The sequence below is a fragment of the Acomys russatus genome, chromosome 16 (assembly GCF_903995435.1).
Source record: "Acomys russatus chromosome 16, mAcoRus1.1, whole genome shotgun sequence".
In the NCBI taxonomy this organism is placed as follows: domain Eukaryota; kingdom Metazoa; phylum Chordata; class Mammalia; order Rodentia; family Muridae; genus Acomys; species Acomys russatus.
In genome coordinates this window covers 22,333,775-22,357,363 of record NC_067152.1, presented here as the reverse complement: position 1 = coordinate 22,357,363, position 23,589 = coordinate 22,333,775, and the positions used below count along the sequence as shown (strand labels likewise).

At 49.9% G+C, this 23,589-nt stretch overlaps 1 protein-coding gene across 4 annotated transcripts in view; it reads left to right on the top strand.

Annotated features, from left to right (window-relative positions):
- Positions 1 to 17,533, top strand: part of Igf2bp1 (insulin like growth factor 2 mRNA binding protein 1) — a 45,969-nt gene extending 28,436 nt beyond the window's left edge. Inside the window, exons 4-15 of one of the 4 annotated variants that reach the window (XM_051157822.1) lie at positions 88 to 139; positions 5,099 to 5,162; positions 6,133 to 6,414; positions 7,191 to 7,325; positions 9,283 to 9,405; positions 10,358 to 10,493; positions 12,085 to 12,207; positions 12,507 to 12,623; positions 13,296 to 13,370; positions 14,059 to 14,190; positions 14,516 to 14,629; positions 17,269 to 17,533. In XM_051157822.1, coding sequence (XP_051013779.1) covers positions 88 to 139; positions 5,099 to 5,162; positions 6,133 to 6,414; positions 7,191 to 7,325; positions 9,283 to 9,405; positions 10,358 to 10,493; positions 12,085 to 12,207; positions 12,507 to 12,623; positions 13,296 to 13,370; positions 14,059 to 14,190; positions 14,516 to 14,629; positions 17,269 to 17,361 — 1,446 coding nt within the window. In that variant the 3' untranslated portion in view covers positions 17,362 to 17,533. Of the gene's footprint in view, positions 1 to 87; positions 140 to 5,098; positions 5,163 to 6,132; positions 6,415 to 7,190; positions 7,326 to 9,282; positions 9,406 to 10,357; positions 10,494 to 12,084; positions 12,208 to 12,503; positions 12,624 to 13,295; positions 13,371 to 14,058; positions 14,191 to 14,515; positions 14,630 to 17,268 lie in introns of all 4 variants that reach the window. The other 3 variants (XM_051157820.1, XM_051157823.1, XM_051157824.1) reach the window with 3 other exon arrangements.
- Positions 17,534 to 23,589: the final 6,056 nt, after the last annotated feature.

Here is a 23,589-nt window from a genome sequence, read left to right as displayed (position 1 = left end):
TGTCTAGCTCCTGCTGGGGCCCCAGAGCTTTGGGGAAGGGGCGCTCAGGCTTCCTGGACACTCAGACCCCCTATTCTACTTCTCCAGGTGCTGGATAGCCTGCTGGCTCAGTACGGGACAGTGGAGAACTGTGAACAAGGTAAGACTGGGCCGAGGAATGAGGGAGTGTGCAGGGAGTTGAATGGCTTCAGCGTCAAGCTGTTTTGTGAGCAGATCCACCGGGAAGACCCAGGTGTGCGCTATAGTACTCCTGGGCATAACCCTGGAAGCCTGGCCCTGGCCCTGGCCCCGGCACTAGCCCTACTGTGTGTGGAACCACAAACTGGGCTACTCTGTGGTAGGCAGTCTTTTTTGTTTTGTTTTGTTTTTTGACACAGGATTTCTCTGTGTAGCCTTGGCTGTTCTGGACTTGCTTTGTAGACCAGGCTGGCCTCAACTCACAGTGATCCTCCTGCCTCTGCTGTCCAGTGATAGGCAGTCTTAATATCTCTCTTTTCCTCGTTTTCAGTTTTTTTTGAGTCAGGCTTTCACAGTGTCACCTTCCTTGCCTGGCCCGGAAACTGCAATGTAGGACTCGAAATACAGATGAGTCTGGCTTTGAACTCATCCTGAGTGCTAGGATTAAAGGCGTGTACCAACACACCCATCTTTATCACCCTCTCTCATTGAGGATTCTGAGTCCCAGGCTTGGAGGATTCCCAAGATTTCATTAATTCAAGACTGGAAATTTGAGCCAGGTGTTCAGGCAGAAACAGACGGATCTCTGTGAGTCTGAGGCCAGCCTGGTCTACAGAGTGAGTCCAGGCCAACCAGGACTACAAGAGAAACTCTGTCTGAGAAAAGGCGGGGTGGGGGGCGGCCAGGGAAGAGAAAGGAGATGCTGGGTGCATTCAGTCCCGGCTATTGAGAGGTAAAAGGCAGAAGGATTTCTGTGAGTTTGAGGCCAGCCTGGCATACCTATCATTTCCAGTACTACACAGAGAGACCTGGCCTTCCTTTCTTTCTTTCTTTTCTTTTCTTTTTTTTTTTTTTATAATTTTTTTCTTTTTAAAGATTTATTTATTTATTAAGCACACAGTGTACTTGAGTGCATGTACACCTGCATGCCAGAAGAGGGCAGAAGATCTCATTATAGATGGTTGTGAGCCACCATGTGGTTGCTGGGAATTGAACTCAGAACCTCTGGAAGAGCAGGCAGTGCTCTTAACTTCTGAGCCATCTCTTCAGCCCATCTTTTTTTTTTTTTTTTTTAGTGAACAAATCTTTATTAAATGCACACACAGTTACTAGGAGGAGGCCATGATGCTGGGCACACTGTCAAAGTCAAACTTCTCTCAGACGTTCTTGGGCTTAATGCTGCCTTCTTGGCTGCAGACGTCCTTTTTTTTTTTTTTTTTTTTTTTTTAAGCATTTGTTTATTTATTATTTGTACAGTATTCTGCCTGCACGTGTTCCTGCCTGCCAGAAGAGAGTACCAGACCCCATTATAGGCGGTTGTGAGCCACCATGTAGTTGCTGGGAATTGAAGTAAGGACCTTTGGAAGAGCAACCAGTGCTCTTAACCTCTGAGCCACCTCTCCAGAGCGCCCCTAACGTCTTTATAAGGAAAAAGGAAACTTTTTGGGCGTGTCGGTGCAGCAGAGGCAGATGGATCTCAAGTGTAGCCTGATGATTAGCAGCAGTGGCTGCTACCTCAGACGATCCAGGTTTGATTTCCAGTACCCAGAGGTAGCTCCTAGCCATCTGTAACTCCAGTTCCAGAGGAGCTGATGCCCTCGTCTGACCTTCAAGGGGACAGTCAGTCAGAGTATCCATACATGGAAAACTGAAATAAGCCGGGCGTGGTGGTGCACACCTTTAGTCCCAGCACTTGGGAGGCAGAGGCAGATGAGTTCAAGGCCAGCCTGGTCTTCAAAGCAAGTCCAGGACAACCAAGGTTACACAGAGAAACCCTGTCTCAAAAAACAACAAACAAAAGCCTGCATATACACCTGCACACTAGAAGATCTCATTACAGATGGTCATGAGCCGCCATATGGTTGCTTGGAATTGAACTCAGGACCTTTGGAAGAGAAGCCAGTGCTCTTAACCTCTGAGCCATCTCTCCAGCCTCCGATTTCAATTTTTTTTTTTATGACTAACATGTCTTCCAGTGTGTGACTTGGGTCGGGGTGGGCAGGAGAGTGAGTCTTTCCTGTCCGCAGCTTAGATCAGTGCCTTTCTTCCTTATGAAAAGTGCATTAGCTCACTTTCGGCAATCTTCAAGAAGCAGTGGTTGCTTTGTCTGAGGTTTAAATTCTGAGCTGACGTGATTACAGATGTCTCTTGCCCAGCAGTGATGGGCTGTATTGTCTGCTCAAACCTTCTAAGTTGCAGCCTTTCATCCTAGATGCTAGGACACAGCTGAATTTGCTGTTAGCTGTTGCCCAGTCCTGCTTTCAGCTGTACTCATGAGTTAGACAGACTGAGGCCCACACACTGAGCAGGCAGCTGTCTGCCACCTGAAAAGATCAGGCTTGCTGTCAGGCTGACCCACCAGAATCTATCCCTGGACCCCACAAGGTGCAGCTGGCTCTGACCTCCAATCATGTGAACGAATACACACACACACACACACACACACACACACACACACACACACACACCACACCACACACACACACCACACACACACACACACACACACACACACACACACACTTTAATCCCAGGAGTTTGAGGCCGGCAGAGTCCAGGACAGCCAGGGCGGTTACACGGAGAAACCTTGTCTCAAAAAACCAAAACCACCAAAAAAAAAAAAAAGCCGGGCGTGGTGGTGCACGCCTTTAATCCCAGCACTCAGGAGGCAGAGGCAGGCGGATCGCTGTGAGTTCGAGGCCAGCCTGGTCTACAAAGTGAGTCCAGGATGGCCAAGGCTACACAGAGAAACCCTGTCTCGAAAAACCAAAAAAAAAAAAAAAAAAAAACCACAGCAGCAAAACACCTAAAAAAGTTTATACAAACCTGTCCGAAGAGTCTCACCAGGTTGGCCACAGACACAGCCTTGCTCACCTGCTCCACCACACTCAGCTCAACTTTTCTTTGAGGCAGAGCCTTGCAGTGTCATCCTGGCTGGCCTTAACTCACTTTCAGCCCAGCTGCCCAGGAGATAACAGCTTTCCTTATCCTCTCAGTGTGCGGGGATTCCCAGTGTGTGCTGCTACACCCAGCTTCAAACACCAATTCCTGGTTTATTTGAGGAAGGCTCTCTAGCCTAGGCTGACTTATTTTACTGTGTAGCAAAGGCTAGTCTGTATTAACTTCTTTATTTTTTTTTTAAATTTTTATTTAATTTTTAAAAAAAGATTTATTATGTATACAGCATACTGCCTGCAGGCTAGAAGAGGGCACCATATTTTGTTATAGATGGTTGTGAGCCACCATGTGGTTGCTGGGAATTGAACTCAGGACCTCTAGAAGAGCAGTCAGTGCTCTTAACCTCTGAGCCATCTTCCCAGTCCCCAAATTATAGATTTACTTTTATGTTCATTGGTGTTTTTCCTGCTTGTTTATCTGTGTCTTGGAGTTGCAAAACAGTTGTGAGCTGCCATGTGATTGCTGGGAATTGAACCCTGGTCCTTTGGAAAAACAGTCAGTGCTCTTAACAGCTGAGCCATCTCCGCAGCCCGCAAAGGCTCGTGTTGAATCATGACAGTGTTTCTGACTTAGGCGTTCTGAGTGCTGGAATTGCAGGTGTTTGTCACCACACTAGGCTTCAAATGCCACTTTCTTTAAAAAAAAAAAAAAAAAAAAAAAAAAAATTTTTTTTTTTTTTTTTTTTTTGTTGCAAAGTTTTATTTACCAGCTGGAGAGATGGCTCAGAGGTGAAGAGCACTGTCTGCTCTTCGAAAGGTCATGAGTTCAATTCCCAGCAAAACACATGGTGGCTCGCAATCACCTGTAATATGGTCTGGTGCCCTCTTCTGGCCTGTTGGTATACCTGAAGGCAGAACACTATATTTAATAAATAAATGACTAAATGAACAGATCTTTTTTTTTTTTTTTTTTAAAGTTTTTGGCGGCGCATGCCTTTAGTCCCAGCACTTGGGAGGCAGAAGTAGGCGGATCACTGTGAGTTCGAGGCCAGCCTGGTCTACAGAGGGAGTCCAGGATGGCCAAGGCTAACACAGAGAGAGACCCTGTCTCCAAAAAAAAAAGCAAGTTTTATTTACTTATTTTAGTTTTTCTGAGACAGGGTCTCACTATGTAGCCTTGGCTGGCCTTGAACTCATAGATATAGATCCACCTGCCTCTCTTAGAGCCGAGCCAGGTGGGTGTGAGCTGGGAACTGAACTGGATCCTGTGGGAGAACAGCCAGTGCTTTCCAGTTATCCTTCTAGCACTGTTTTTTCTTTCTTTCTTTTTTTTTTTTTTTTAATATATTCTTTTGCACTTTGCGTGGAGGCCAGAGGACAAGCCTGGAGTTGGTTTTCATGTGGCTCCTAGAAATGGGAGTCAGCTTATCAGCCTTGGCAGCTCACCGGCCCCTTACTTATTATGTAATTATTTATTGCGTTGTGTGTATGGGTGTTTTGCCTCCAGCTGTGTCTCTGTACCATGTGTGTGCAGTGTCCAAAGAGGCATAGGATGGCTTCTGCTTCCCTGGAAGTAGAGAAGGCTTGAAGCTACCATGTGGATGGGTCCTGTGGTAGGGCAGCTAGTGCTCTTACCCACGGAGTCATCTCTCGGGTGTTTTGTTTTTAAACAAAGCCTCCTTTAGCTCAGTATAGTCTTGAACTCCTGATCGGTCTGCTTTCCTCTCCCAAGTGCCAAGATTGTAGGTATACACTGCAGAGATTGGCCTGAAGTTCTTCTTCTGTCTCTTATTTGTTTGCTTTTTCTGAGACAGGATCTCTCTGCGTAGCCTTAGCTGCCCTGGACTCTTGTAGACCAGGCTGGCCTTGAACTCACAGCGATTCGCCTGCCTTTGCCTTCCGAGTGCTAGGATTACAGATGTGGGCCACCACACCTGGCCTTGCTGCTTGTCCTTGTGACCTACAAACAGATTGAGGTTTGTCTGCTGAGCTCTAACTCTGGCACTGTTGCGTTGTCTCTACAGTGAACACAGAGAGTGAGACAGCAGTGGTCAACGTCACTTACTCCAACCGGGAGCAGACCAGGCAGTGAGTACCTCAGAAGTGGGATGTCTCTGAGGGGTGTTGGGAGCTGGGTTGTCCTTGGACTCCCATGACAGGGCAGGGCCCTGTGGCTATAATTTCACAGCTGGCTTTTGATAGTGGTTCAGCTAACTCTAGGATCCCACAAAAGGTCATTTCAGGGGCATGTTTCAGAAATTAGAAATTTCTCACTATAAATTAACTGAAAGGAGGGTGTTGATGAATGGAATAAGATTGTCCCTAGGTGCCTGGGGGCTTTTAGAGTCTTGTACTGTGTCGATGGTGCCATCTTTTGGTTATAAGAAGGAACTGCCTTGCTCAAAGCAGGTGGATCGAAAGTGTGTGTTTCTCCTCCTCCTCTTCCTCTTCCTGCTCCTCCTCTTCTTCTTTTGAGACCATCGTGGACTCCAGGTCACTTAAGTAGCCAAGGGTAACCCTGAACTCCTGATTTCTGCCCGTATTTCCCGAGCACTGGGATTATGGGTGTGGGTTACTGCCCCTGAGTCGAGTGATGTGGAGCCGGGCTGATACGTTTCTAGGCAGCTTGACTGTCCCTCACACCCCCACCACAGGCCCACCTCATTAGTCCTTAGGTTCAGCATTTACAGTTCTCACTCCCGGAAGTGGACAGAACACAGGTTGTGTACATTGACTATTTGTTCTTTTAGCTCTACGTGGCTGTCACGGAGTATTGCCACATTTTATTTTTTAATTTTCTTGCTACAACACTTTCCAGTGGACTTAAAGTGGAAGACTCTTGTGAACACTAGATCCGAAGGAAGCATGTGTCAGTTACTTTTCCCACAGTGTCTTCTCTCTCATAGACCAGAAGGTTCCATAGCAATGGTGGGGGTGGCAGACAGGTGGTCATCCCCACCCCACTTCTTCCGTGTATCCCTAGTATGTGCCCACCGGTAACTTAGTAGGCACTTGGTGTGACTGGCGTGGAGTGACCATTGGACTTACCTGTCCACAGAGCCATCATGAAGCTAAATGGCCACCAGCTGGAGAACCATGCCCTGAAGGTCTCCTACATACCCGATGAGCAGATAACGCAGGGTCCCGAGAACGGGCGCCGCGGAGGCTTTGGCTCTCGGGGCCAGCCCCGGCAAGGATCGCCTGTGGCAGCAGGGGCGCCAGGCAAGCAACAGCAAGTAGACATCCCCCTCCGGCTCCTGGTACCCACGCAGTACGTAGGCGCGATCATTGGCAAGGAGGGCGCCACCATCCGCAACATCACAAAACAAACTCAGTCCAAGTGAGTGCTGGGCAGGGGAAGGTGGGTGCTGGGAGATCAGGACCTGGGGCCTGCTCCTGGGCGCTCTTGGTTTGGTCATCAGCACTTTTCTCCTGGGAATTGATGCTTGGGACATACGTGGTCGCGGTTGCCAGTGTTATCTGTGTGTGAGAGCTGGGCAGAGTAGGAGGCAGGGTGGGTCTCCCTGGTCCATACATGGTCACCAGCAGGAAGAGTCCCTCCAGGAAACCCAGTCCTGTGGGCTGGGGAGTCAGCCACTCACTTTTTAGGCATTCATCCACCACTTAATGGTGGTCACAGGCTGGCCAGCCTGGCTAACGTCGGGGCTCTTGGGCATAAGTCATAGTTATGTCCCACTTCACACTGTAGTGTGATTACCTGCTGTCCTTATCGTTACAGATGATTGGTGATTATGGGAAAGAATGGCTCAGGTTCTGTCCGTAACATCCCAAATCACTACTACTTATTTGTAGTTGGGATGGGATGGCATATCTCCCTGATACACTAGGGACACCAGAAGGGGAAAACAACTCCACAGCCGCACACAGCATGAGAGTGTCCCCACTCCGCAGCTGTGAGGCAGGCTGTGCTGTCCTCTCAGGGGTGGGCAGAGCAACACCTACCTGGTCATGGTTCCCTGGCCCCTTGACTTTCCTGGTTCTATACTACGAATCTTCCATTCCAAGGAGGGAGTGGCCTTTTTGATTGACAGGAGGCGGGGGAAGTCCCGGGTTACTGGGGATGACTAATCCGGCTTTTCCCCTTGGGGTCCTCAGGATAGACGTGCACAGGAAGGAGAACGCGGGGGCTGCGGAGAAGGCCATCAGTGTGCACTCGACCCCCGAGGGCTGCTCCTCCGCGTGCAAGATGATCCTGGAGATTATGCATAAAGAGGCAAAGGACACCAAAACGTAAGGCCCGGCTGCTCTCGGGAGGCTGCTCTCACACACACACACACACACACACACACACACACACACACACACACACACACACCCCACACACACCCCACACACACACCCTACACCCCCCCACCCCACACACACATGCCCTTTTCTTTTCTGCTTTGATAGCCCAGGCAGAGGCTTTGCGGCTGAGCACCCCCTCAGCCTCTAACACTTGTTCATAGTAATGAAACAGATTAGGAGAGAGTCACTACACACAAACATAGAAGCTGAGAGCTAAGATTCCTGTGTTTATGTACTCGTGATGTGTATATTTGTGTTCGTGTGTGTACACATTACAGTCTTCATAGATGGAGTGTGCAGGATCAGGCTGATGCTCTATCCTATACCTTTATAAATTTTTTTGTCAGCATACCTATCAGTAAATATAAGTAAATATAAAGCCCATATATGGGGGGGGGGGAGGTGACACGGGGTTTGAAATACGGCACAGTAGCATGACGCAGGTGCCTGCAATTCATGAGAACCTGGGTGTGGGTCCCACCGATGCACATCTGTGTAAGGGATTCCCTTGGTCCTGGGGTGTTTGAAGCGGGTCACTGTAGCCCAAGCTAACCCTGAACTCCTGTAGTCAGTCTGCCTCCTGAACGCTCAATTACAAGCATGCACCACCATGCCTGACGTCCGTTTTAATTTTGTTTTCTTAAGAATGGCTCAGCAGTTAAGAGTAGGTAAAGACCAGAGTTTGGAACACAAACCCTTGGAACTCAAGCTCCAAGGGATCCAGCTCCTCCCTTCTCTCTCTCTCTCTCTCTCTCTCTCTCTCAAACCCACTCTGCCTCCCTCTTCCACAAGCTATGAGCTTGTGATCCTCATGAGTGTTCTGATAATAGGTGTATCGTTACACTAAGTTTCAGGGTCCCCCCCCCCTCCTTTCTTGTTTGTCTGTTTTCAAGACATGGTTTCTCTGTTGCCTTGGCTGTCCTGGAACGCCAACTCAGAGATCTGCCTGACTCTGCTTCCTCTAAGTGCTATGATTAAAAGGCACACTCCACCACTGACTGCCTGGCTCAGTTGTTACTTTCTTTTTTAATTGATTTACCTTTACTTTATGTGCGTTGTGTGCTTTTCTTGCATTTATGTCTATGTGAGAGTGTCAGATTTTGGAGGTACACACAGTTGTGAGCTGTCATGTGGCTCTGGAAGAGCAATCAGTCCTCTTAATCTCTGAGCCATCTCCCTAGTCCTCAGTTACTTTCTCTATATAGTCTTATTGGAGTTCAATTAGTGTAATAATGCTGTGTTTATTGTAGACATGTTTCCTGGGTTGGCCTGGGCTCCATGGGTCCCCCCGCTTCGGCTTCAGCAGCTGGGACTGCAGGCATGCATCACCTCACTGTGTATTGCATCTGTTTCCTTTCTGCTCCTTCCCCTTGGGGGCGGAGCCTAGACCTCATGCATGCTGGGATACTGAGCTAAACCCCCAAATCCAATCCACCTGTTTTTCGAGCGTGTAGTTTGATGAGTTTCGATTTGTATATGGTGGCACCTGTTGAGCCTGATCACAGTGGAGGCAAAGCTGTGCCTCCCAAATTTCAGCCTGCCTTCCGCTGTCCGTCCTCATCCACCATTTCTCTGTCTGTAAAACTGATCTCTGAGCCGGGCGTGGTGGCGCACGCCTTTAATCCCAGCACTCGGGAGGCAGAGGCAGGCAGGGATTGCTGTGAGTTCGAGGCCAGCCTGGTCTACAAAGTGAGTCCAGGATGGCCAAGGCTACACAGAGAAACCCTGTCTCGAAAAAACCAAAAAAACAAAAAAAAACAAAAAAAAACAAAAAACCAAAACCAAAAAAAAAACTGATCTCTGCTGGGTTTTGTAATTGTGGTTTGTTCTGGGTTTGCGGTGGATGACCACATGGTTGGGTCTTTGTTGGCACTATTCAGCCGGGCTCTCTCTTCCCCAGGGCAGACGAGGTTCCCTTGAAGATCCTGGCCCATAATAACTTTGTGGGGCGACTCATTGGCAAGGAAGGGAGGAACTTGAAGAAGGTGGAGCAAGACACGGAGACAAAGATCACCATCTCATCGTAAGGCTCTCCCTGGCTCCCTTTACAGCAGTGCCGAGCGCAGGGCCTGGGTTACAAAGGACCTCATCACTGAGCCTTAGCACCCGCCTCTTTTTTTTTTTTTTTTTTTTGTTTTTCGAGACAGGGTTTCTCTGTGTAGCCTTGGCCATCCTGGACTCACTTTGTAGACCAGGCTGGTCTTGAACTCACAGCGATCCGCCTGCCTCTGCCTCCCGAGTGCTGGGATTAAAGGCGTGCGCCACCACGCCCGGCTTAGCACCCGCCTCTTAAACTGGGGCGGATGGGGAAGTGGTGGGATCATTTTCTCCTCAATAAGGAGCACCCTAGGACCTCCCCTTGGCACCCTCAGGAAAGACTGCAGCAATCGCTCGGGCTTTCGATGTGTCTGGCACTGTGAGGGGTGCACAGACCTTGGTCCCGTACAGCCTGGGCGTGCTGGGCTGCCTGTGAAGGACCAATGACAGGAACCGGTTAGCTTTGTGTGAGCACCCTGCGCCTCTATTTCCTGAGGAGACTGATCTGTTTGCAGAGCAACCCTACTGTAAAACTGCGCAAGTAAAGAATGGGTCTGCCTGCTGGGCGTGGTGGCGCACGCCTTTAATCCCAGCACTCAGGAGGCAGAGGCAAGCGGATCGCTGTGAGTTCGAGGCCAGCCTGGTCTACAAAGCGAGTCCAGGACAGCCAAGGCTACACAGAGAAACCCTGTCTCAAAAAAACAAAACAAACAACAACAAAAGGATGGGCTGCCTGCGGCCAGCCTGCAACAACCTTCATGATAGGTCATGTTCCCATGGAAGGGGCCTCCTTGCCCTGGTTGCCTGAAGGCTGGAGATAGTGACTTACTTGCCAGAAGTTAGGCAGCCTCTGGAAATGCCTGCCCGGCCACTCACTCAGCCGCTCTTCTGTCCTAGTCCTGCACTGCCCACTGCTTGACGTTGTCATCTCTTGCCAGGCTCCAGGACCTCACGCTCTATAACCCTGAGAGGACCATCACTGTGAAGGGAGCCATTGAGAACTGCTGCAGGGCCGAGCAGGAGATCATGAAGAAAGTTCGGGAGGCCTACGAGAACGATGTGGCTGCCATGAGCGTGAGTGAGGGGTGGCATGCTCCCGTTCGCGTCGCTGGGAATTGAATTGGTCCCTGGGAGTAGGCTGAAACTGTGCCTCTGAGCTATATATATCCCTAGCCCCTCTTTTCTGAATTTAGCAGTCTGGATAGCCAGAACAATCTTGGAACTTGGAGCATCGCTTTTTTTTTTTTAAATGTAGATTGGTGTTTTGTCTGCATGTCTGTGTGTGTGAGGGTGTCAGATTCTCTGGAACTGCAATTATAGATGCTTGTGAGCTGCGATGTGGGTGCTGGGAATTGAACCAGGGTCCTCTGGAAGAGCAGTCAATGGCCTTAACCACTGAGCTACCGTTCCAGCCCCTCAGTTTATGTTTTTGGACTTAACACATCTGAATTTGTCTTGGTGGTGGTGGTGCCGCCACTGGGGATCAAATCTGGGGTCTTGTACATTGTAGGTAAGCAGTCTGCTGCTAAAAATGGGAAACTGTTCAATATGGCACCTGTTCCATCTCCTGGGTTGGGGCAGAATCTGGGTTTTATGGGTTCTTATACTTTAGCCAGTCTGTGATCCACCTCCAGTAAAACTGGAGTAGACAGAAGGGTCACAATTTCAACTGTTTTTCTCTGAGACAAGCCTTCACTATGGAGGCTGGAGCTGAATCAAGCCTTCTACCTTAGCCTCCCAAGGGCTGGGACTTACAGGCGTTTGCCACCACCGCGCCCAGTGCGTAGGAGTTTTCTTTCTTTCCTTCTTTTTTTTAGACGTGTATGTGTGGCCAGAGGGTGGCATCGGGTGTCCAGCTCTCTCGCCATCCTCTTTTACCAAACCTTGGAGCTAGGTGGGTGACAGCAAGACCCAGTAATCCTGTCTCTGTCCACCCCACCCCCACCCCCAATCCTTCACACACCCCAGACCCCACTGGGCTTAGGAGCATGCGTGATATTTCCATGGGTGCCGCTATTCACCTTCCAGCCCTCACACCGCTTAGCCACTGACCCATCATCCTCCCCGCCTCTACCATCTGATTTTGTTTGTCACCATCTCATCCTGTTCACTTGAAACAGGGTCTCAGTGTGTAGCTCAGGCCGGCTTGGAGCTTGATAAGTAGACCAAGCTAGCCTCTAACTCATAGAGATTCACCTGCCTCTGCTTCCGGGTGCTGGAATTTTATTCTCGCCATTTCCAGCCCCATTTGGATCTTTTAGAGGAAATTGGTGATGGGATATTTGGCCAAAAGGTTCAGAACTACTTGGGCCCCAGGAATCAATGGAAGCGTTGCCTGAGCTTCCCATAGAAGGGGCATCACTTTCTCAGGTTAGGAGTTGGGTTTGCTTCCGTCAACAAGGCAGAAACAGCTAGTGGGCCTGCTGGCTGCCTCCCTGCTTGGACACACCAGCTTAGTCCAGTGAGGACATCTCCATGGCCCAAGGGAAACCACACTGCCAGGCAGGTTTTTGTACAAAGTAGCTCCTGTGGGACCCTGACTTGCTCTGGGGGTCCTGGCCCCTAGAGCCAAACACCAGGGCCCATCTGGCTCCGTCGGCAAGTTGACCCATGAAGCTGGGACCCGTGAGCAAGCTGATGTGTACCTCACCTCTCTTTCCCCCAGTTGCAGTCCCACCTCATCCCGGGTCTCAACCTGGCTGCTGTAGGTCTCTTCCCAGCTTCCTCCAGTGCTGTCCCACCACCTCCCAGCAGCGTCACTGGGGCTGCTCCCTATAGCTCCTTCATGGTAGGTGGAAGGTCTTATAACTGGGGACCTGTGGGAATATGGGGCCTTGGGACCTTGGCAAGAGGGGGAGGGAAGAGAGGCTGGCAGCTAGAATGCCAACCTCAAGGAAAGGAGCCCAGCCGAGTCATCAGTCTCCAGTGTGGCAGCTGCTTTCCTCTGAATTTTGCTTTCCGTTAGCCAGAAGAGAGCTAAAAAGAGTTTGTGCGGGCCTTCCATGGCCCAGGGTGGGGGCGGTTCCTGGGTCTGGCCTTGCTCCTCTGCCTGGGCCTTTGGTAAGGAATCCATTGTTCCGGCAGCAGGCTCCAGAGCAGGAGATGGTTCAGGTGTTCATCCCTGCCCAGGCTGTGGGCGCCATCATCGGGAAGAAAGGGCAGCACATCAAACAGCTCTCCCGTTTCGCCAGCGCCTCCATCAAGGTGAATTGCTCTTGAGTTCTTCCAGCTCTCTTCACACTTTGGGGAACGAGAGAGCCCGGTCCCCTGTGGGTGTGTCTTCAGTGCTTTTAGGTTTCCAGCTAGACAGGAGGCAGGACTAAGGTAGACAATAGGCCCAAGAGAGATTCTGCCACGAAGTGGAACAGACCTAGCCCCAACCCCTTTCCAAAGTAACATGTGCACCTCTTGCTGGACTCCGCGGCAGAGTCGGATGCTAGGAAGCAGGTGGTGCCTAGCAGGGAGCACTATGGCAGCATTGGCTGACTTTCACCGCTCTGGATCCAGGATCCTCCAGAGCAAGCAGACCGGTGCTGTTGATCTCGCCGGTCCAAATTCATGAGTTACACTGGGTGGCATTTAGAGCTCTGCGATTCCCTTCCTGACTCCAAGAGGGGTGCATCTCTACCCAGTCATCTCATAATCCTCTGCCTCTCAGCAGCACTCTGATAGAGTTGGTGGTGGGCATGATCATACTGTGAAAGTGCCCCTGAGGCAGGTCGTCCTAGCCCTCTGCCCCACAGTTCTTGTGTGAAGACAGGAACTTGGGCTTGAGGCTTTTTACTCCCCTCCCCCTCTCAGAATTGGCAGTGGGAGGGAACCAAAGGCCTTCATCTCCTCTGGAAGCAGCTCCTTCTGATCAACTTTGCTTTGTAGATTGCTCCACCAGAGACACCAGACTCCAAGGTTCGAATGGTTATCATCACTGGACCCCCAGAGGCTCAATTCAAGGTTTGGTCTATAGCATCTTTCCACGATGGATACAGGGGAACTGAGGTTGGGAACATGCAGGAAAAGGGTTGAGGTTGTTTCCCCAGGACACACAGCGGCTAAGCTGCTTTCAAAGCGCTGTCAAGCTTAATTTCTGCTCGTGTCCCCTTAGTTCCTCACTTCCTCATGGTCTGCACAGAAATGTGAGAACAAAGGTGTTTGCACTTGGTGGCAGCCCCCCTTCTCCATGGATTTCTGTGAGGGGATAGTCTGGGCAGCTTTCTAGGCATCCAAGGAGCGTCAGTTGCCGTTTATGGTTGTGACGCACTAGTTGTGGCCACATATGTCATCCCAGAACATATAAGTGTGGCATCTCCTCTGAGGTGGGAACAGAGTAAGGCAGGGCCTTGAATATGTAACTCTAGCTGGCCCTGAACTAGCCGTGCAGACCAAGTTGGCTATGAACTTGTGGTGATCCTCCTGCCTCTGAAGTGCTGGCATATTCATTTATTCATGGCTCATAATCTGAAGGTCTCCAGTGTTACAGAAAATCAGGGGTGCCATTGAAGGTCACCCACTGGGGCTTTGCAACCATCTCCCTTAGCTGGTCAGTATTCCTAGGTAGAAAAGGCTGGACGGGATCCCGGGCAAGCACTACACTCCTTCTGCCTAGCTACAGGGCTGATTAACCGTCACCTCCTCTCCTTAGGCTCAGGGAAGAATCTATGGCAAGCTAAAAGAAGAGAATTTCTTTGGCCCCAAGGAGGAAGTAAAACTGGAGACACACATACGGGTTCCAGCATCAGCCGCTGGCCGGGTCATCGGCAAAGGCGGCAAAACGGTGAGCTCTGAGGGCTGGACGCTGCAGCCCTTGGTGTCTAAAACTCACGCCTTTGTCTAGGCGGTTCACCTCTGTTCTCATTTGTCTGCTGACCTGATTGTACTTCCCAAGTCCAGTGCCCGAATGCTTCCGTCCTTCTTTATCCCAGCTCCAGTTCCCCCCACCCCCACCCCTTCTTGTGGAGCTAGGTCTTGAACCCAGGACCTCATACGTGCTAAGGAAAGCATTGTACCATTGAGTTGCCCTCACCCCCCCCCCCCCCCCCCCCCCCCCGCACATTTCATTGCCAGTACTCTGAGCTTCCCTCTGACCGCCCCACCCCTAGGTGAACGAGCTGCAGAACTTGACCGCAGCTGAGGTGGTAGTGCCAAGAGACCAGACCCCGGATGAGAACGACCAAGTCATTGTGAAGATCATCGGCCATTTCTATGCCAGCCAGGTACGTGCCATGCTCCCCTATCTCCAGAGGACTCGAGCCAGGAGCAGGAAAACCACGGTGCTCACGGTTGATCTATGTGACTTGCACAGGCCCTGTGCCTGACCACCTCGTGATCCGCATGCTCTGGGCTAGGTTGGTCTTGTTCAGGTTGCGAGAAGTGAATGTGAGGATGTTCTGTTTCTGCTTAGTCTTCAGTGGCTCCCTGGGTAAAGTGCACATGCCTGTAATCCCAGCACTTTGGAGGCAGAGGCAGTTTGAGGCCTGCGTGGTCTACAGAGTGAGTTGCAGATCAGCCAGGGCTATTAACACACAGAAATCTTGTGTTTGGGGGGATGTGTGGAAGTGCTTATCACCAAGCACAAACCTGAGTGTAGTCTTCAGTGCCCACATGGTGGCCGAGAAACAACCTCTGTTTATGGGGTCTGGAGAGATGGCTTAGTGGTTAAGAGCACTGACTGTTCTTCCAAAGGACCCGGGTTCAATTCCCAGCACCCAGAGGCATATGGCAGCTCACAACTGTTCTGTAACTCCAAGATCTGACACCCTCACACAGACATGCAGGCAAAACACCAAGGCATATAAAATTTTAAAAAAGGGAAATGTTTATGTATGGAATTAATGGTTTTATCCGCTATATAGTCATAGTCTGTGTGGTGTCCTGAACCCCCTTTGAACTGGATAGGAAGTTGGTATTCAGCTTTGTTCACAGAAGGATGACAGTACGATTAGTGACATCCTGGGTTTTCTCATACTTAACCCTCTGGCCTACCAGTAGCCCACTGTCTAGATGAGGCTGGCTTGCCACTCCCAGTAATCCTGCTTCAGTCTCCTGAAAGCTGGGGTCACACATGCCTGTCACTCTGTGCCATCTGTAACTTTTTATCGCCTTTCCTTTTAAGTCCCTGGCGTGGCTCTGAAGGCAGGAAGATGAGCCAGTCTTAGGTTAAAGTTTTTATTGACCTCGCCAGCAAGAGGTGGAAAAGATGGTTGACAAAGGGGCTCTCTTAAACCCTCAGTCATCTTTAGTTTACACCTGTGCAGTGGCCCCCAGGGGCTGCTTGAGCAATGAAGGGCAGAACTCATACTTTCAGCTCAACCCCACACACACCCTCTGTATTGGCCGCATTCTCTTAAGGATCTTTTTTTTTTTTTTTTTTTTTTTTTTTTTTTTTTTAAAGACTTATTTATTTATTAAGTATACAGTGTTTTGCCTGCAGGCCAGAAGAGGGCACCAGATCTAATTATAGATGGTTGTGAGCTACCATGTGGCTGCTGGGAATTGAACTCAGGACCTTTGAAAGAGCAGGCAGTGTTCTTAACCCCTGAGCCATCTCTCTAGCCCCCTTAAGGATCTTTGAGAAGCAGTGAGAGAGACAGGAATTGTAGCTGAGACTTATGATCATAGTGGACCCAGCTTTGTGTCTGTTGACTCAGTTACGCCCACATTATTCAAATGAGGGGACTGAGGCTTGGAAGGATGAGTAGCGCATCCTGGCTCACACGGTGCTGGGTGCATTGCAGACACTAATGGCGCTTGTTCAGGAAAAGGAGTCAGTGGAAACGTACGAATGTACGTGTGTGTGTGCGTGTGCGCGCACACGCGCGCTCATGTGCTCACAAAACAGACTTGATGTGTAGGCTTCTTGGCCTCTAACTCATAGATCCACCTGCCTCTCTCCCTTTGGAGTGCAGGGATTAAAGGCTTGTGCCACTACACCCTGTGGGAAGACTGTTTTAAGATCCCCCATCCCCCCCCCCCCCCCCCCCCCCCGCAGCCGGGCGTGGTGGCGCACACCTTTAATCCCAGCACTCGGGAGGCAGAGGAAGGCGGATCGCTGTGAGTTCGAGGCCAGCCTGGTCTACAAAGTGAGTCCAGGATGGCCAAGGCTACACAGAGAGACCCTGTCTCGAAAAAACCAAAAAAAAAAAAAAAAAGATTCTCCCCCCCACCCCTTCCTGGTTTTTTGAGACATGTTTTCTCTGTGTAGCCCTTGCTGTCCTAGAACTCTCTCTCTCTCTGTAGACCAGACTGGACTCTGAATTTACAGAGACCTGCCTGCTTCTGCCTACTGAATGCTGGGACTAAAGGCGTGTGCCACCAGCCCTGCTTTTTTTTTTTTTTTTTTAATGTGAATGAGTGTTTGCCAGCCATAGCACACGTATGTCTGTGTGCTGTGCACAGTGTCCTCAGAAGGTAGACGATCACCTTGGGTTCGCTTGGAAACAAGAGCTAATAATTGTTAGCTTCCACGTAGGAACTGGAATACCCAGGGTCCTCGGAACTAACAGCCAGTGCTCTCGGCAGCTGAGCCATGTTTCCAGCTCCAAGGGAGGAAAGTTTTAGGAAGGAAAGTGGAAGCCACTCTTGGGTGCTTCATCTGTCTCATAGGGGGCGGACTGGGACATCACTGCTGGGCATGCGGTGTCTGGGCACTTCGCCTTCTCTTTCTGCATGGGAGTTTAAAAATGGTGCCTTCTGGCTTACGATTGGGATGACGTAAGATGTCCTTATGCCTAGGAGTTGTGGTTCCATCTAGCTTCTTCCTCTATTTAATAGTCTACTGAGTTGCAGGTGGCTTCTCTGTTGCTGTTATGCGAAATGTGGTCCTCACCTTCCTCCTCGCCTCTTCTCAATGCAGATGGCTCAGCGGAAGATCCGAGACATCCTGGCTCAGGTTAAGCAACAGCATCAGAAAGGACAGAGCAACCAGGCCCAGGCACGGAGGAAGTGACCCCGCCCCTTCCTGTCCCTATGGCTCTAGATCGGCAGGCGCACCACAAAACTAGAGGGCCGGCGGAGGGCCAGTGTGCTCTTCCCAGCAGGCCTGAGAATGAGTGGGAATCAGGGGCCTTTGGGCCTGGCTGGAGATCAGGTTTGCACACTGTCTTGAGAAAACCGGCTCAGTGCGGAATCCTGATCTCTTGCCACCGTGCCCCCCTTCCCCCCCAAAATTGAGCCAGCTGGCCTCGGCCCACCCTTTGGCATATTACCATTGCAATTGTAGCTTGGATTGCTTTTAAACGTGGATTGTTTTGGGGGAAGCTCTCCAGCCATCAGAAGGATGGGTCAGATCCTGGGGGCTGGGGGGGGTGAAGAGACGGGGAGAGAAATAAAATTTCCTTCAGGTTTTAATAAAACCTCAAAGGATGGTTTGTTTCTTAACCCCATCCCCACCTCTTCCTGACTTCTTGGTTAACTGATGAAAATTCGTCCCCTTCTTAATGCCTTGACCAACGCCTTCCTGTATTAATTCACAGTCTTTCAGCTTTGTTTCTATGGGTGAGGGGTCTAAGGGAGGAGGCCTGGCACACAGCTGTGTTTACAGTAGTAGCTGGGAGAGCACCTGCTGTTCTGGTCCTTCCTTAACCAGTCGCTGGGCAGAGTATAAGATGCAAAGGCGAGAGATGATAATTAAAATGCATACTGATCCACGTTTAAAAGGAGTCCTTGGGCTAAGGATAGAGCTCAGTGATCACAGTGCTCGCCTGGCTTGGGCAAAGCCCTGGGTTCCATCCTTGGCATCATAAAAAGGGAAAAAAAAATAAATAAATTAGTGTGCCCTTGTGGCTGAGCTGTTGCGGATCGCCGTCTCGGAAAATTGGCCCAACAGAAATTTCTCCCAGTCAGCTGGCGCGTAGGGACGGCCCACCTCATTAATGCCCCTCTCTCTCCCTGTGGGTCCTGCATGGTGGCCCGGGCTCGGCAGGGCAGGGGCTGGTCACTGTCCCTGATTCCCATCATTCTCAGGCGGATTTTATATAATTTTTTTTAAAGTCTATTTTAATGGTCGGATATATGAGCTCTGGGAAGGGCGTGTGAGTTCCCTTTGATTAAAGTCTCAGTTCTGTGGAGGAGTCGAGTGGCCCAAAGGTGCTCTCACTCCAACCATGTGCTCTTACAAGGGCTGGGGCAGGCATCACGACGCGTCCCCGCCACGGCACTGTTTTCCTTGTGGTGGTGGCACTAGAGCCCAGCCCTGAGCTCCCGGTAGAGCCTGAAGTCCATCAGCTGACAACCTTAGAAAATTGGAGAATATCGCTTCTGTTTTTTTATTCTAGAGGAGTATTTAACTGACTGCTTATGCCTCCATGAATTGTCTTGTCATTATGAAAGGCATGCCTGAAAACAAACCTCAGAATACCAGCAGCATTGTGCACAAAGGGGCGGACACACTTAATTTATTAATGTACCAGGATCGATGAGATCCTGTTGGAAGTTTAGCCCTTCTGGAGGACGGCAGCCACCAGTTAAGTGAGGCTAGGCCTCCCCTCCTAATACTGTACTGATTGTAATGCATATTAGCCAGGTGATGCACTTTAGCTACCCTGGACAGTACTATCAAGTGTGCTGGGAAGAAAGGAAGGCCTCTCTGCATGTGGAAAGCCCATGCACTGAGCTCCCCTCTTCCCGACATTGCAAGGACTACAGTGACAAAGCAACCATGATATGTGGGCGGAGCCAGGCAGTGCTGTGCTAAAGTAAACTACCTCAAGGTGTGAAAGTTACCTCAGCAATGATTTTCCTTTTGTTCCCTAAACCCTGGTTTTAATTTTCTTTCTTTTAAAAAAAAATTTTTTTTAACTTTTTTAATTTTTATTTTCTTTCTCTGCGGCTTGCTGATATTTTATATAAAAAAAGAAAAGAAAAGCAAAAGAGAAGCTGATAGTCTTGAATATTTTATTTTTTTAATGAAAAGAAAAAACGAGAAAGTTATGTTTCATAATTTCTTACGTGAGCCAGTAACTCTTTAGGTGCTCTGTGGAGGACAGGCCCTATGGGGAAAGGTGGGGAGTTGGGGGCTGGATCCAGGGGAGGAGGCCAGGGTGGAGCGGGGAACCCTAAGGGGCCCAGGACTTTGCTGGGTTACGATCTCTGACCTCGAAGCAGGGTTTAAGATCTAGCAGAGCTTGAACCCTTGGGGACCAAACAGCAGTGTCCACTAACCAAATGGCCTATGGGCACCCCTCCCCCTCCTCCAGTGAGCCAGTGCCTTAGCTGGGTGGTCCTGCCCGTGGTGCTGTTATTTTAAGATATTGCCTCCGTTTTATCGAGGAGAGAAATAATAACTAAAAAATATACCCTTTTAAGAAAACCTGTATTTCTTTCTTTCTTTTTTTTTTTTTTTTTTTAAGAAAAAAATATGGGAGCCAAGATTTCGTTTATGGGAGAAAGACAAGACCACCCTCTCGCCGTCAGAGAGGCCCACCTGGTTTGTCGCTGCAAACTGCAGTGCTTTTCGTGTTTTATTTTTTGGTTATTGTTTGATCTCCATCCCACCCACCTTGCTGTTCTTAGTCCGTGTCATTCATAGACTGCAAGGCAAGCAGGTCCTCAGGGACTGCCCGCCCCCAGCTCCCTGCCTTCCCTAGGTTCATCTGCTTGATTCTAAAAAGCGGACCTGTTAGGACATTCTTGACTTTAGGGTGGTGCGTAGCCAGCGGGGGACGGGGAAGATGCTGAACAAGACTGGGGCAGGATCTTACCACTCAGTCCCGGTCATGATCTTAACCACTTAGTACCTGTTATGATCTTACCACTTGGTCCCATCACAGCCCCTCATAGGCTCCAGACCTTATAGTCCAAAGAGAGAAACAAAGTCTTTAGGATGATCACAGGCCAATAGAATTAAAGCCTACCACCTGTCCCAGACACAAAGAAAAGAGTCTCCCAGCTTCCACCTGGCTCGTCCTTTGTCCCCAAACAAAGCTGACAATGTTCAGACATCGGCCATTTAGTGATTTCAAGTGGATTTCTTGCAGCAAGCATGCTTCGATCCCCGGTTCAAGTGACCAAGGGAGGGGATCCCGCAATACCTGGACTGAGATTGTTTGAGTGTTCCGTTCCCTTCACACCTGAAGCCCAAGTCCCTTTCCTTTGGCCGATTTGAGCTCCCAGAAGAGATCAGAAAGTGTGGCAAGGGACCTGAAAACTTACCTGGATTGGCCAAGCAAGGTTCCAGTCAGAGCTGGACTTGCCCAGCAGGAGGATTGTGGAAGTTGGCGTACTAGAAAGCAAGAATACGGATTAGGGGTCAGAGGTCAGCAGGAAGGGAGAGCCTGGCCTGTCTTGGGCCAGATTTTAGGGCAGCTCCTTTGCCTGTTTGTTACCTCTTTCTTTTACCCCCCTGTCCTAGGTAAGATAGCAAACTATTACAAAAAGCACTTGGGAGATTTGGACCGTTTTGAGAAAAGCAACAAAAAAAATGCTTCTGTGCTCTAAGGTGTATATATAGAGAGAAGCGTATGTGTGCGCGCTACACATGTATTTTTTATGAAAGGACCATCTACTTAGGATCTATTTTTTAAATTCTTTGAAAGACATAAAAAGCCAAATGGTTTGATTCACTGACTGACTTTGAAGCTGCGTCTGCTGTGTACACCGCAGTGGCTTTAACCCTTTTGGGGTCTGGTTGCCTTTTGCAGTTTGAGTTGTGGACTTGGTTGCTGGAGGGGGTCTAGGCAGGAGAGAACCATAGTTGAGGACAGGGAAGTTGTGTAGCCCTTGACTCTTTCCAGTCCTTTCTGTTTCTCATTTTCTCCCTGAGCGCTCCGCTTCTGGGGAAATCTCATGCCTCACCGTTGGCCCGAAGAGACCCCGTGTCAAAACCCAGAGGATGCTGGAGCAAGATCCCCCCAAGCGGGTCTGTATGTTCGTATTCCTTTGTGCCAAAGACAGACAGACAGAGGCTGAGAGACTATTTTCTGAGACAAAAAAGCAGTGGCCAGCCAGCTTTCTACTTCTCCTAGGCCTGTCTGCAAGGGGGAGGGGCCTGGAGGCTGCACACTAAAGACAAGTTGCCCACTCTTCTGAAACTGCTGGGGGATTTGGGGATGGTGCTTGCTAAGGGCTAGGGAGCAGGGAATGAAGGGAGCCCTCTGGCTTCCTGTTGCACTTTGGGAAAGGAGGGAATATTTTGGGCTCCTTGTTGAATGGCTCTTCTCCTGTCCCCATGGCAGAGATGGCACTGGGAAGTTCCCTTCAGGCCTGGCAGACTGGCAGTGAGGAGGGGCCTCAGTTAGCTCTCAAGGGTGCCTTCCCCTCCTCCCTTCCCAGACACCCTCTGCCAAACTGGGAACCATCAGTGCTACTAACTACCTCAGCCCCAGAGGGCACCAAGCCTAACTGAGCCCCAGGAGTAGGCAGCTCTTCCCCTCTCTTTAGGGTGAGGTCTCCTTTCCTTTCCCTAAAGGTTGGGGGGGGGGGGGAGATCCTAGCGGCTTTGCCATTCAAACCACACAACTGTTTTGCCTGTTTGTTGAAAACCAGTAGAAGGAAAACAGCTCTGCCTGACAGGACGTTTGTAGGAAGATTGAAGAGAGCAACACCAGGGGACGGACAAAGCCATTTTCCTTTCAGATAGATACTTGATGGTTTTAGGTGCAGAAAAGTTTCTCTTGCATTCAGACATAGAGTAACACCAGCTGGAACTCCCTGTTTCTTCCTTTGAATACATCTCGGTGAGGGTATGTGACATGGGAGAGGCCGCGTGCCTGAGGGGCCAGAACCTCAGCCCTACAGGGTCTGGTGGCACCATTGCTGATGCCCCCAAATGGTTGAATATGGACTGACAAAAGAAGAGTTTGTTTTTCGTAAATATCAGGAAGCTCCTGGAGCACATGTTCTTTGTAATCACAGATGATGAGTGGATGAACTACCTCAGTCCTTACAGTAAGATTGGAGCTAAGGCGGGTGTGACTCCCAGCCTGAAGAGAGTTGAGGCTTATGCCACAAAAGGTTTGTCTTGGGGATCAGGCAGGCCTGCCGGGATCCCCCACTCACATAGGTCGGGTTGGCAGGGTTCGTCATCTCGTGTGTCTCCCCCCTCCCCCTTTCTGCTTTTTTCACCCCTTTTCCCTCCAGCTTGTCCCTCTCTGACCATTTAGCTTGGGTGGACCAGCTGGTGAGGAAAGGACTGGCTCCTCCTTTAGAGCGCTGGTTGGAGGGGAGTTCTGGGACTGGCCTGGGATCCCTCAGCTCCTGGGCCTCCTCAACAGGGTTTCTTGAAGATCCTCTATCTCCACTGAACACCCCCCCCCCATCTCCATGGAAGGGGGTGGACTATTGCCTCTGAGATGGAGCAGGATCCCTTGCCCTGGGGCCTGGCCAGTCCACCAGACTCACCCACGCCACCTTTGTAGTTGGGGAACACCACTGGGTGACCCAGCCCCTCCTCGCCCTCTAAAGGACCTCCTTATAGAAACCCCATTTCACTTTTGTTTTTATCTACCTCTTAGCAAAAACAATATAGAGAAATTAGGTAGTGGCAACTCCACTTGCTTAGGTTAGGGGGGGGAAAGGTTTCTTTTTCCAAAGGAAAAAAAAATATTACCTTTAAAAAATACTTTCCAAAAAATAATAAAAAAATTAAAAACCAAAAAAAAAAAAAGAAAAATCTTTTAAAGGAGGAAGACAATTTCCAGTAACCAGGATGAATTTCCTAAACTGTTCTCCCCCCCCCCCCCCCATATACATAAGTTTCACTCTTTGGCAATCTTTTTCACTTAAGGTAATGCCATGTAGTTATGAACAGGTGCAGCTTTCCCAGTGTGCTCCTTGGCTTGTCACATCCCCACCCCAATGGCTGCCAGTGAGACCCACCTCCCAGCCAGGTGACTTCAAGACCCCCAAGCAGGAAGAGTGGCTTGGGGGAGTATGAGTCCTGACTATTTTCTCTTGGCAGGTGGTTGGGGGGACCACTTGTGACTACAGTTTCTTGTGAACCACTGCTCATAAGCTCATTCGAAATGAATTTAAGCGTATGATCGATTAGCTTAGCAAGTAAGCATCCTTTTCCTACCATTTGGAGGTCTCCCTTTTCAGATTCTTGATTGCGGTCTCTGAAACAGTTAAGTCAAAAGAGCCCGCTCCCCTAAGGCACAAAACAGACTGATAGGGAGTCCTAAGATGCAACTTTAGTGAGGAATTGGGTTTTTTTTGTGTGTGTGTGTGTGGAAATCTG